General features: G+C 39.4%; 1 protein-coding gene across 1 annotated transcript in view; it reads right to left on the reverse strand.

The window, feature by feature from the left end:
• The window catches only part of csmd3b (CUB and Sushi multiple domains 3b), a 386683-nt gene that overhangs the window by 9821 nt on the left and 363080 nt on the right, over positions 1 to 13782 (reverse strand). The window contains exons 60-67 of the mRNA XM_042434723.1: positions 10052 to 10234; positions 9686 to 9862; positions 7985 to 8164; positions 6770 to 6943; positions 6329 to 6502; positions 3129 to 3202; positions 1779 to 1890; positions 1506 to 1685 (exon numbers count right to left, since the gene is read on the reverse strand). Of these exons, the coding sequence (XP_042290657.1) occupies positions 1506 to 1685; positions 1779 to 1890; positions 3129 to 3202; positions 6329 to 6502; positions 6770 to 6943; positions 7985 to 8164; positions 9686 to 9862; positions 10052 to 10234 (1254 nt within the window). The remainder of the gene's footprint in view (positions 1 to 1505; positions 1686 to 1778; positions 1891 to 3128; positions 3203 to 6328; positions 6503 to 6769; positions 6944 to 7984; positions 8165 to 9685; positions 9863 to 10051; positions 10235 to 13782) is intronic.

A 13782-nucleotide genomic window follows, 5' to 3' on the forward strand; every position in this document is an offset into this window, starting at 1 on the left:
ATGCAATAAAGTTTATGACCAATAATTGTAGTGCATATTAGATTCTTTTTAAAAGACCAGTGTGTAGGATTCAGGGGGTTCTATTGGCAGAAATGGAGTGCAATATTCATAAGTATGTTTTAATTAGTATATTATCACCTGAAAATAAGAATTGTTGTGTTTTTGTTACCTTAGAATGAGCCATTTATATCTACATGGGGAGCAGGTCCTCTTCCACAGAGCCTGCCATGTTTCTACAGTAGCCCAAAATGGACAAACCAACCACTGGCTCTAGAGAAGGCCTTTCATGTTTTCTGTGAATTTTGCAGCCACCTACAAGCTTGGAAGGGGAAGGGGAGGTGTATTCAGTTGGTTGAAATCTGCAACCGCACCACTAGATGCCACTAAATCCTACACATTGGTCCTTCAAGTGTGGCCTTCAGACACTTTGAGTTTGACCATTCTAAACAGCTTCTATCATCACTTCAAGGTGCAGCCATTGTTACCAACAAGCAAGGCAAGCAACCCAGAGGGTATTTGTCCTACAATCTCAAATTGGATCAGAGAGTGCTCCCATTTTAAAGGCTACTTCAGGGCACAAGGGCGCCAGCCTTGGTGGAATGATTTTAAAGTTGAAGCTTGCAGTTTTTTCCTTACACAGAGGTGGCCTCACAACTTCATCTGTTATCATTTGCTGGTAAATAAGATAAAAACATAACACTATTTCTATGATACAAAAAATGCACAACTTGGCATTGCATGTACATCTTGGGGAATCTACACTTTGCTATTTGCAAAAATACTGATGGAAGATTCTGTGGTACGACCGAAAGCAGCAGAACCGCTACTAAATGGATATTGTGGTGAGATTGTTTTGTCAACTAGTGTTTCCAGACTTGACAATGAACTTTCAATCTCAACTTTTCTTTCTTGTTCTTGAACTGCTGTGGCAATCTGAACACTGACAACTGTGCAAACTCTGTGCTGTGGAAGATTGTGTGATACAATTGAAATCCCCAGAATAGCTACTAAATGGACATTTTGTTGAGATTGTTTTGGCAACTGTTGATCTAGTTTAAGTACAGCCTAATGGTGAGTATTCTATGCTAGTAATTACACAATGTGGCTAAGAATGATGGTTAATAGGTCACAATCCCTGCATTGGCACATGTATACATTACAAGGATGTACAGGTGGACTGGAATAAAACCCACAAAAGCCTAGAAACCACCCAAACTGGCCTGGCCTGACCGATTTAATGCAGGATGAAACGCCATGGGACATTTTTTAAATCTTTTTGTATCAGTGCTGCCAGACTCACCACCGACCCATAGGCCGACCTGCCCATCAGGAAAACTCATGCTACTCCAGATGGCCAGTATGTCCCTGTATGTGTGCTGAAAACACGTCTTTGAGCAAGACACACCTAACACTTTTACGTGTTCAATCAGTCTTAATTACTCTGGATAACATCATAAATCAAATGCACTCAATAGATATATAAAATACAGATTTTTTTTTTTTACCTCGACATATAGGCATCTTTCCAGTCCATGTGCCGTCACTCTTGCAGACTCTGTGTTCAGAGCCCCCAGCTAGGAAGTAGCCCAGCTGACAGCTGTACACCAAGGTGTAGCCAAAACCAGGGAGATCCATCCCCACTACGTCCACATGGAGCGGACTCTCGGGCTGCTTACAGGCATGTGCTGGAGGGTGGAGAGGGGATCAGTGCACTGGAGTTAGAGTCTGATAGATAGGTAGGATGATGTTAAAAACTTGAAAGGATGTATTTTTCTTACGTATGCACTCAGGTTGTGTTCCGCTCCATGTCAAATCAGGCTGGCAGGTTCTAGAGGAAGAGCCCTGAATCAAATGACCGGGCTGGCACTGAAATGACACCACACTCCCCACCTGAGAGAGAAGCAGACACACACAAACACAGATTAAGGTTTGTGAGAGTTTGAGAGAGTTCTGTGTGTTCATGGTGCAAGGACACTGAATACCTTCAGAGGACTTTAATATTGTTGAAATGCTGTACAGATGTCCTTTATTTCATTTATTAGAGGAGAAAGCTATTATACAAAATGAATTAGTACCATCCTGACAAATACCACATAAAAGTTTATTCATAATTTCATATCTTTTTTTCTATTCAGAGCATTTAATGAGCGGGCCTTGGTGATGCTCATATGACGTACATACTTTGCAATGATGATGCAACTGAAAAACCATGTAACTGTTTCTTTGGTTTTCATGAAAATATTACAAGTACCTCTCTTATGAGATGTATCTTGTGAGAAATATCCTTTACTAGTGAGTCCACATTACGGATAGCTGACAATTATCGAAATCAAACCTGTTGATCACGTTTAAAGGATAGATTTTTTCTCTTTTTATTAAAATATTCACTTCATCATCATCAGCTGTGGAAGCATCCCTTCAGTGTGAATACATTGACCAACTCAACACGTCTCCTTCTGTGCAAAATTGCATTCAAATACATTCAAATGAAGTTTCCAGTCTTTTTAGTATGGAATTTCTATTTTTGTGTTTCTCCAGACAGTCCTTCCGTGCTGAGCCGCAGTAGGAGGCTACATCCCGGTGGTTGCATGTAGGTTTGTTGCTGGGACACAACAAGTACAAGAATATACACTATATTTGGCTAATTTGGACTGTTGAAGCCTCATATTAGCTTTGGCTAAACTTTAAAATGTATTTTTGCATGGGACAAGGACTGAGGATTTTGAGGAGGAATGCATGACAGTGACCAATCACTCTTTCGAACACACATATGGCATTTAAATATTGTATTTAGAGAGACATAAAAAAATTGTGTAATAACCATGTCCCATGTAATTATAATGACCCCTGTTCACATCCATCTGGAGACCTTTGTTGCATGTCATCCCTTCACATAGAAATTCTGAAACATCCTTTTAAGGAGCTCCTATAACCCATCATTAATTCAGTCATCCTACTTATCTCTCCTTTTCTTCCTTCTTTTCTTCCTTTCTCTCTCTTTGTAATTAGATACAGTTACCTTGACAGCTCCCATTAAAGCAATCAAAACAGCAGCTTCTATATTAATAAATTAGCGGCTTAGATAGGAACGTAGATGTGGAGTTAGTTTATCAGTGCAGATATCTTACCTTGAAACCGTAGGTCCGGTTTAAGGAGCCATAACGTGGTGTTCCTGGGTTATCACAGCTGGTTTTGGTCGGTTCTGAAAAGAAAAGCACCACAAGAGCATAGGTAATTACACAGAAAATCTAAAAGAAAGATAAATTAGCAGAAGCATTATATGTCCTCTCTCCACTCTCCTTTCCTCCACTGTTGTCATGGTAACAGTAGGCTACATATCCCAGCATGACAGCAGGGGGCAGTAGCGCTTTATCAGAAAACGAAGCAGGGCCGGCTCTGTCAGTGAGTGTGTCTATGTGTGGCAGGGTCATCAGCATGTAGAGCACATCCTGACGCAGAGCTCGATTCAATACAGCTTCCGAAATGACAGATTCACTCTGCACCTCTCTCTCTCTCTTTCTCTCTCTTCCTGTACCTCTCTAACTGCCCTCTCCCTCTATCTCTCTCTCTCTCCCTACTTTCCCCTCCCATCTATCTCTTTCTCTCTCTCGCTTTCTATCTTTCCATGTCACCGTATCCCCCTTCTTTCCATCCCCCTCCCCTTGTCTGTCTTATTTAAAGAGCAGGCTGCTTCACCTCAAAACTCATTCTGTTTCAGTCATATAGTAATACACATCACACACCAACATACAGCTGCAATCACACACTAATAAATCACCCCGAAACACACACACAAACACACAAAGAGAGTGTACATCCTTCACAGAAAAAAAATAAAGCAACACTGAGAGTCTTTTTGTGTGCATGCTCATGTATGTTTCATAGTCTCAAACTGAAAAAAAAAGCAACAAACCAGAAAGATTTCACCTCACCGGCAACATACTGTAACTACTTCTCTTTCAGTACTAATAGATTAAGTCTTAACATCAATGAGGTAATACTTCAGAAGGAACCTCTTATTTTTATATAATCTATTTCACAAGGCATATTCCACTTTATAGCAGCTGTACAAGTGCTGTATGCAAGCCTTATCTAGTGCTACGAAGGAATAAAAAGTCAAGAGTCTGTTCGCATTACAAAAGCTCTCATTTATTACAATTCATCACCGTACTTGATGTTTAAGCACCTGCTCTGAGTCAGACATGTGAAGTGGTGCTCTAAACATCACATGTGGTGGTGAATTGACCCACTGGGACCATTTGTAATGCGTGCTGAGTATCCCTTCTAATTTTCTTGTTAATCCTCGGATAGCGGCAGCTTGTTTGAAGCTGGATGTGGATACCCGTCTCTGGAAGCCTTTCACTAAATACTGTAAGTTACAGCATGTACTGGTGTTGTCTCGCTTCCCATATAAGATTGCTACTTTTTAGACCTAAATTTGTAGCTGTTGTTGTTGTAACTGTTTTAGTACTTAGACATCCCTTCTCTTAGAGGAAAGGAATTTATTTTATTAGTGCATGCACTCTTTGACTTATGTTGACTTATATAGTACAGCATGCAATATAGCTTCGCAAAACATTTGTTCCGGTGAATGTTTTGCTGTACTGTCTAGATTCAAATTGATCATTTAGTAGCTGCTCATTATGGCTGCTGGAGAGGATCCACTGTCATTCTAGCTGGACATATTACCAAAACAACGTGCTCACCCTAGGCCCTCTTTCCTCTACAACTTCTTCATGGTCTCTTTTTGCTGAAGCAGCTTGGGTCTCTTAAGTGTGAAATTCACTTGGGGATGTGTATATATGTCAATATTTATTGATAATTGACATAAAATGCATATTTAATCATGCATTCTATCTAATGGTGAAAAAAGCAGAGTTGCCAATCTGGAAATTATATTTCACTCACATCAGAGGAGTCCTTTAAGGAAAGTCCCCCTAAGGCTCCCTGTTCATTTACAAGATTGTCTCAGATGAGCCTCCAGTCACTATTCATTATAATTCCAATAACTCTGTGTAACTTTAACTTTGACAGAACTGTAGTTGCTCCGCACAGTAAACCCATGAGTAAACTGAAATAAGGCTCCAAACTCTATAATGATGGGTCATTAATCGCTATGATCATTAGGCAGAGGGATACCAGACACCAGTCTGGGCTCCCTGGTGAGCCACAAACCAGTGATAATAAACTGACAGGATAACATAAATAAAATGATGTGTTTCATACTGAAGGTTACAAACCCACACAAATTGCCAGTCAGGAAAGTAAACACATTTAAAACAAACAACAGTAATATTAATCAAAAGAAAAGATTTGTATAACAACTATTACATAAAAGCAAGTCTTTGACACTATGATATGTTATTTAAAAGATACTTATTGTACTAGAATGACCTCCTGAGAAATCTCATTCTAAAGGCTGGGGGTTCTGGTGGACCGACCATCACCGCCTATGATTTCAACCCACACTTCGAAGTGGGTAAGACACCCCTGCCTGAGGATACCAGGCTGTTCTCCTGCTCATGTGGGGATAAATGATTGATGATGTAGTCAGGAACTATTAAAAAGTAATCAGTAAAATCTTAAATCAATTTTTAGTGGAGGTTAAAAGCCTTGATACTGTATTTGAACAAGTTGGAGACTAGTGGAACATTATAGTACCCAGGAACTTTCTTAACTCACAAATATATGCAGAAATACAGTGCCAAGGCTTTGACTTGACAGTATTTTAAGTTGATTATCCAAGACCTAGGGCTGGGAATTGAATCTCAATACTTTTTTGGTACTGATGGAGCTGGCATTTAATATCTGGCCAAATTCATGAATTGTTTACTTATTCTTAGATCTGATAGTTCCTGATTTAGATGAGAATTTTGCCAATTGTAGACTATTTTATGTAGTCGAAGTTCTTTTACAGCTGCCTGCAGTTAGACTTTTTAAGGTGTTTTTTTTACATTTATATTTCTCAAACTAAGCTTTTGAAAGTATAATTTTGTTATTGATACAGAAACTCAGGTATCATATTGGCACAAGTATTGCAAAATTTATGGCAATATCAAGCTCTACTAAGGCACAACATTTTTTACAAAACAGGCTTGCAGTTGAGACTGAGTGATCATATGAATATGAAAAATGAAGAGAACCTGATTCCTCTTGGGAAGCACAGTAAAAAGTTCACATATCAGCAAAATACTGTATGCAAGGTTTGAATGTTTTATAGGCCTTTCCAAAAGAAAAAAGTCCAATAGGTTCAAGGGCCGTATTCCCCAATAAAAATTTGGCATTTGTATTTATAGTTCACTATAAATGTTATAATGAATGAAATTACCGATACAGCGTGGCTGGGTTCCACTCCAGGTACCATCACTTTCACAAAGTCTGGTTGCTGTGCCGACCAGAATGAGAGGTGGGGCGCAACTGAAGGACACTTCTGATTGATAGATGAAACTTCGTCCCTCTCTGAAACCACCAACTGGAGTGCCTGGGTCACCACAAAACTTGGCTGCACGCACATACACACACACACACACACACACACACACACACACACACACACACACACGCACACAATCCCATTTCAGTAAGTGGTGCCAACATAGCTGACAGGCCAGCTCAAGGACAAATGTAGATTTTGCTTCCAACTGTGATTGGTGATTGTCAAAGAACAATAACAGGAAATGTGTGTGTTTGTACGTGCGGTTAAGTGTGTGTGTGCCAGTGCATGTGTTTACATTTGTGCATGTGTGTGTGTGTGTGTGTGTGTTCTTACGTAAGCACTGTGGTAGCATGCCACTCCAGGTGCCATTGGCTACGCAGGTCAGGACAGCTGGGAACGAGAGCTCATATCCAGGCGAGCAACTGTAGCTCACGCTGCTGCCCCACTCAAAGTCACTGCCCTGCAGTACCCCGTTACTGATGGCAGGGGGAGCCGGGCAGGTCACCGCTGGGAGAGAAAAAAAATTAGCAGCTGCAGGTGACATTGCTGCATCACTCAAAATCTCTGTCATTTCAATGTACTGATAGTTGAAAGGGAGACTATTTGAGTAGCTGAGTACATGCTGTTTGAAAATGCAATTTTTCTGCCAATTGACCGATATAAATAATTGGTTAGACACTCATACTTCATATTCAGAAACTCCTAATTGAATTAAATAATAGACACATTTTTTATTAATGTGATTACATGTTAATAGTAAAAACATAATGACTTTTCTTGATTTTCCTCAGAGAGACACTGACTGAAAGATTCTGTGTCAGTCTTTATATAGCCAAAGTTATACACTGTTGGTTTCTCAGCAAAGGTTTATAATGTAATAATTTATCTGAAGAAGCTACAGGCGAAACGCGTTGTTCGCTCTCAATAAAGTCACAGTAAAGTCATTACAGTGTGCGGTGGTATATTCTGATTTTCACCTTGTATGTTCCTGTGACCGACCAGCACCTGTCTGAAAATACTGGCTGTGCATGGGGAGTTCTGTCCTGTAATAATTTAATTATTACATTATAAATAATTAATTTAGAAATTACTGATGAATACAGCGGTTGTACTGTGCAACTTGTGCATTATCCCAATAAAGTCCCTACAAAGTAGGGCTGTGCAGGATAGTAGTAGTGTTGGTGGTGGTTTTATAGTATACATTACAGCAGTATTAATGTATATTAGCTAATATATTTAAGTATATACAAGAACATAGTTAGTTTTGATATAGAATACACATGGTTAAAGTTGCCTATAAATTCAAAGATGAGCATTTGGATAGTTATTATGATTACTATAACATCTATTTACCTATACAATACATGTAACAAACTTTCAAAAAACAAAAATTGTTTGTGTTAAATATAGCTCTAAATAACAAAAGCAACACATACCTGTAACTATGAGCATATATTAAATACATAGACAGTATGTTGCTGGTGTTCATTATGATGAATAACATTACAACATAAGTATTATGCTTAAAAGTTGGGTGGTTTAATTTACCTGTGCATATCGGCATATTCCCACTCCATGTCCCATTTTGAGTGCACGTCCTGACAGGTGATCCATCCTCCTCCATTCTGTATCCTGGTTGGCACTGGAAGGAAACATTCTGACCAATCGTGAAATCTTCTCCATAGCGAAGGCCGTTTGCTGGCACACCTGGATCCCCGCAGTTTATCACTATGGAGATATGAGTGAGTGGGGTTGGAGTGGAAGAGATGATGAAGATTAAGATTACTTTTCAAGTGATGCTATGGAACAAGATCATTGAAATTATAAATTATATATTATTCCTCCTGCATACTTCATCCAGGTAATTCAAATGATAAGGAAAGATAAAGGGGGGGGGCAAAAGAAAGACATGGACAACAAAGGTAGGAGTTGTTAAAAGAGACAAAGCGCTGTTACGTGAATTAGTCAGTTGTTTTATTTTTGCATTTCTTTGTCTTTTTTATCACTGTTTTTAATATCTGAAATATATTGGACATTAGATTGACAAACTTCAGGATCAAGTCTATGAATCTCAGAGGATTTTGTCTCAAGAATCTAAGTCTAAACAAAAATTCTGTGAGAGATAAAAGTTCATATTTATATATAATAACTTCACTTGTGTGTTTATTTGTGGAGATTGCAATGTATAGTGAATCTATGATCAGACTGTATGATCTCTTTACATTCCTTTATTGGCTTCACTTCTCATGCATGAAACAACAGTGATATTAAAAATAGCCGAGGTTGTCCTGGGACTCTTTTAGGGAGCATTAGGATTCCCCCGACTGTACAAAGCACTGTCCTTCATAGTCTAATAGCAGTTTAAATGCCTTTAAACCCACCCCAGATACTGTTATGCCTGTTAATATATGTAGCGTAATCTACTATAAAAGCCATTTCCTTTAAGTCAGGGATTCTTATAAACTTTTCCTTTTCCAATATTTAAGAATTTTGGTTTCTCAGCATTTCTTTCTCCTTGTCCCTTCCAGATGGATATTTTAAAGGTAATTTCTTTGCACAGTGCATTAAAGTCAGAAATGTCACTAAAAATTGGAAAACATTAAGATACTACTCCTCATGTGGGGTCCTAAGCAAAGTGAAGTTCATCTTGAGACACGATACAGAAATGTGTTTAACAAGGTATTTTCTTAGTATGTTAATAGTGTGAGCAAGCAGACTGTGTAACATACAGCACTGATTGACAGCTAATATTTGATATGGGAATAGAATGTCATACCTTATGGTTATTTACACTTGAGAATTTTCCCACAGAGTTCAAGAGGCAAATTAGCTAAAGTAAACAACGATTAAGGTTATTCATGTCACTCTTTAATGTCTGTGGCAGGAGCATGAAGATTTGAGGCTGATTTCATTGCTCAGAGCCTATACTGTCACAGAATAATTTAAAACCGGGCATAAAATAGGGTTGCAAAAGGCTACAAAGGCAATCTCATCACACACCAGGAGTTTGGTGAGGTTTATGGATTGCAGACTTGACGTCATTGCAAAGCAAGGATTTAATACTCTGATTATTATAAAGCTGACAGTCTGCTCTTTAGCCTCAAAGTCCCCTCATGAGTTTGCATTCAAAATTATGAGGTTATAACAAAAATGCATTGCAGAGAACTGTACTTATGGAGCATCAGATATTGTTAAATTATCTATAAATTGATGTATCAGCCATCTGTCAATATACAAAAGTTATCTTACTGGTACAGTTGGGCTGTACTCCTGACCAGGTCCCGTTGGCCTGACACAACCTGGTGGTGGCGCCAGTGAGCAGGTAGCCGTCCATGCAGGAGTAGATGACGGAATGAGAAAACGTTGTTCCATCCAAACGATATACTCTTCCATTACTGGGAGTGCCAGGGTTACCACACTGGACAGCTGGGGGGGGGGGAAAAACGAGATAATCAGAGAGAGAAAGCCTTGTGGATCAAATTGAGTTTCAGCCCTATGACTAACTGTCCTTAGTTCTCTTATGAGACTGTGCAGCACATGGATGGATCTTTAACTGGGTCAGTGTCAAAGTGCTGGTTAGGAGAAGCTGAGATTATGTAAAAAGTTTCTCCCTACGTTTACAGAAGGGTTGTGTGCCGGACCAGGTGCCATTAGGGAAGCACATCCTCTCAGAAGAACCAATGAGATCGTAGCCCTCCGTGCAGCTGAAGTAAACCTTGGAACGGATCCTGAAATCAGTTTGTTCCCTCGAACCATGGGAGGGGATGCCAGGATCGCCACAGGAACCAGCTGTGTCGCCTAAAGGAAGAGAAATGGAAAAAAAAACACAGAATTAAACACATCAAAACTAGAATACTTAAATCAGCCACAAGCAACAGCTGCATCTTCTAAAACACGGAATATTTTAAATGACTAAATGAAAACGAATCAAGCAAAGAAATAAAGTGAAATACAACACACATTGCTATTTGTATTTCCTTTTTATGTATGCATTTCATGTGTCACAATTAAATGAAAAACATATTAAAAGTACAATAATTGAGTAAGTGAATGGATTGTTTTGTAACACAGGAAACAAAGTGAAGAGGTGTTTTGCAATTCAGTGTTGTCCAGTAGAGAGCAGCGTAGAACTGCCAATAATAAATACAAAGTGCTATCATTAGTTTTCATGAGGAGGTGCAGGGAAGATTTTTCTTTTCCGAGATGGAGAGGCACTATTCATGCCAAAATGAAAACAATCAACTGTCCAATCACAGCTCAGAGGGCAGAGCTTATCTTTGCTAACATAAGCTGATGGCAGCCATGTTAGACTGCCTTAAGTCCACTCACAGGAAGGATGATGGCAGAAATGGCGTCGGAGAAGGAATCGGAGAGCGAAATTGAAACTGAAGCCCCAAGAGCATTTGAAAATAAAAAGAAATTCCAGTGAGCAATTGCGGAAAAAGAAGTCGTATCTTGTTGGAATGATAGCACTGACAAGAATGGATGGCATTTTCAAGAATCCATATAGGGTTGGAAAGTTTGTTGAAGAAAAAGTTGGAGCTGTTAAGTCGGTCAGGATAACTAGAAGTGGGATGGTCATAATCGATTGTGTATCTAAGCCTCAGGGATGGAAAGCCCTGAATATTAGCACATATAAAGATCATAGCTGTGTGGAATGCTTCCAACCTGGATCAGAAGCAATGAAGAAAGGAGTCATAAGTGGCGTGCCACTGTCAGTAGACGCTGAGTTGTTTGAGGCTGTTGAAGGTGTCCTTGAAGCAAGAGGAATAAAAAGAAAAGGAGGACAGTAAGTCGACGTGTTTCACTTTTAAAGGAGAAGTACTGGGAAGAGTGTGCCTGGATTATGTATGCTACAAAGTGAGGCCATATGAGAAGGCTCCTCTCAGGTGTTTCCACTGTCAGGAATATGGACATGTTGCTGCAGTGTGTAGAGGAGTCAGAAGATGTGGGAGATGTGGTAAGGACAACTGTAATACAGAGGATTGTAAAGAGCAAGCAAAGCACCTGGATTGTGAGTGGAAGCACCATGCAGGGTCAGCACAGTGTCCAGAAAGGATTAAAGAGGTGAAAGTGAGTAATATCAGAACAGAAGTGCGATTGTCTTATGATGACAGTACAAAAGGAACCGGAGCAGAAAAGGAATGAAGCTGAACAAAATATCTGCATGGACAAGAAAGGCTTTTTAACATTCATTGCCATGGTTAACAACTGTACTGTTGAAATACATGGGAAGTCAGAAAGGATTAAGATGGTTTTGGATGCTGCCAGGAGATTCTTGAATGTTGTGGACATTTCTGGAGAGGAGCTGGATGTAACACAGAGAGAGGGATTTTCACTGACTCAGGCAATTAGGTCTGAGTCATAGAATGGACAGTGTTGTGAATTGGAGCACTTTGGGTGAATACTGGCAATAGTTTACACTGTGGAGCTGATAAAATCCAGTAGTTGGCGGTAATGCATTGAAAGCTGCCAAATACTGCCAATAAACAACAAAAGAAGAAGAAGATAGCCTGCCTTTCAGGAGGGATACTACTATTGACTGCACATTCAGTTACACTTGTGATTAACTGTCTGCAGTTTTAGCTGATGGATTGTGCAGCAGAAAGTGAACAGACACTTAAAGGGATCTTCTTGGCCCAATTGTTGGTAAGTGTTGAAAGCTAAGCTAATTAGTGTTACCTAGCTAGCGTTAGCTTAAAGTAAACAAGTAGTGTAATGGAGGAGGATAGATGGAGCAGGATAACGATAATGTTTATATTTCATCATAATTCTTTGTTTCATTTGTTTTCATTAAGGCATTTAAAATCTTCCATATTAAAGAGTGTACTTCAAACCTTAAAATTAAAGATCCAAATAGAGAAGAGAAGAAACAAAAAAACTTAAGAAAGAAGTACAAATAAAACTAAACAATAAAATAACTGTAGAGGTGACTATGTGCTTCCATCTCTAAAGTAAATACATTCTTAGGCCTCTTAAGTATAAAATGTCTGCTTACTGTACAAAAAGTAGAGGACCGCAAACATAAGTTGGTGACAAGTGGCGTACGTTTACCTTAAGAGCATATGTGTGTGTATGTATACTGATGGTTGGGTAGTAGTTGGGTGTCAGTGTGTGTGTATGTGTGTGTGTGTGATCCCTGCTTTGCCCTTGTAGAGCCGCCTGATCAGCAAATTCTGCCTGACAGACAGAGCACGCTCCTGGGAACACACACACACACACACACACACACACACACACACACACACGTTCATAGAGAAACACACACACAGTAACCTGAATGCACAGGCGCGGGAAAATCTGTTGCTCCCCAAACATTTTTGGTCACTACTGGCCATTTTGTACATGGTCTAAAATTTGCATCGGCTTAAGTATGCATATGATTAATGAAACCTGAGTAATTCCTGTTAGTTTTGGATAAATTTATCTACACATGTTACAGCCATTATTTACCATTATTCAAGGTATGCAACAAAATACTTTGTGTGACAAACAAGTATCCTAAGAACTTTCCAAATGTATCTGCAATGTTTTTGTGATTTTTCTCATACTTTTGACAAATAACCTAATTCAAAAATGTCTCTGTTTTCTCTATACTGCAAATATCTAGAGGCTTGTTGCCAAATTGAGCTTACACATACCACCGACACAACAACTAATGGCACAACATCTTCTGTAATGCCTCAGGATTTCAGACGGTTTTTCAGATGTAAATAAATAAGCCTCTACTGCACTGTGTCATCGTTATTTGTCTTTAAAAGCTCGGAAATACTCTGCAAAAAGATTTGATTTTTCTTTCTGAATATTGGGAACACATCAAGAATCCACCTATCAGGACACACACCTTCAGAGACGCCATTTACACTACTCCTTTGGGACACACACACATACGCATACACACACACACACACACACTCCAAAGTCACCATGTAGCCTCAGGTGAATCAGGTCCCAACAGGGAAAACAACCAATCTACCTGGTGTCACTGGTGCAAGTGTGTGTGTGCGTTCCTGTGCATTGTGAAAACTAATCTCTGCCGTTTCCCTCAGGTGACTTTGGAACAACCACTAATCGGTGACTCACACATTCATCTGCGCTGCACACAAAAACATCTATCGGATTGAAAGATTTTGGCTGTACGCTGGCTTGGATAAATTCATTGGTTACTGGGCTAAAACTCCTTTGCCCTACTTTGCACAGGTTCTCATTAATCTGAAAAACGACTAAGCTATAACACTCTCAATTGTCTGATTCAAGGACCGACTGTGAGTGGTCGAGCGTAGAATAGAAATGATGAGTGTGGTGTAGTTATTTATATATTTTTTTTTCCAAGTAGCAATCACTTA

This window comes from Thunnus maccoyii, chromosome 15 (genome assembly GCF_910596095.1).
Source record: "Thunnus maccoyii chromosome 15, fThuMac1.1, whole genome shotgun sequence".
Taxonomy (NCBI): Eukaryota; Metazoa; Chordata; class Actinopteri; order Scombriformes; family Scombridae; genus Thunnus; species Thunnus maccoyii.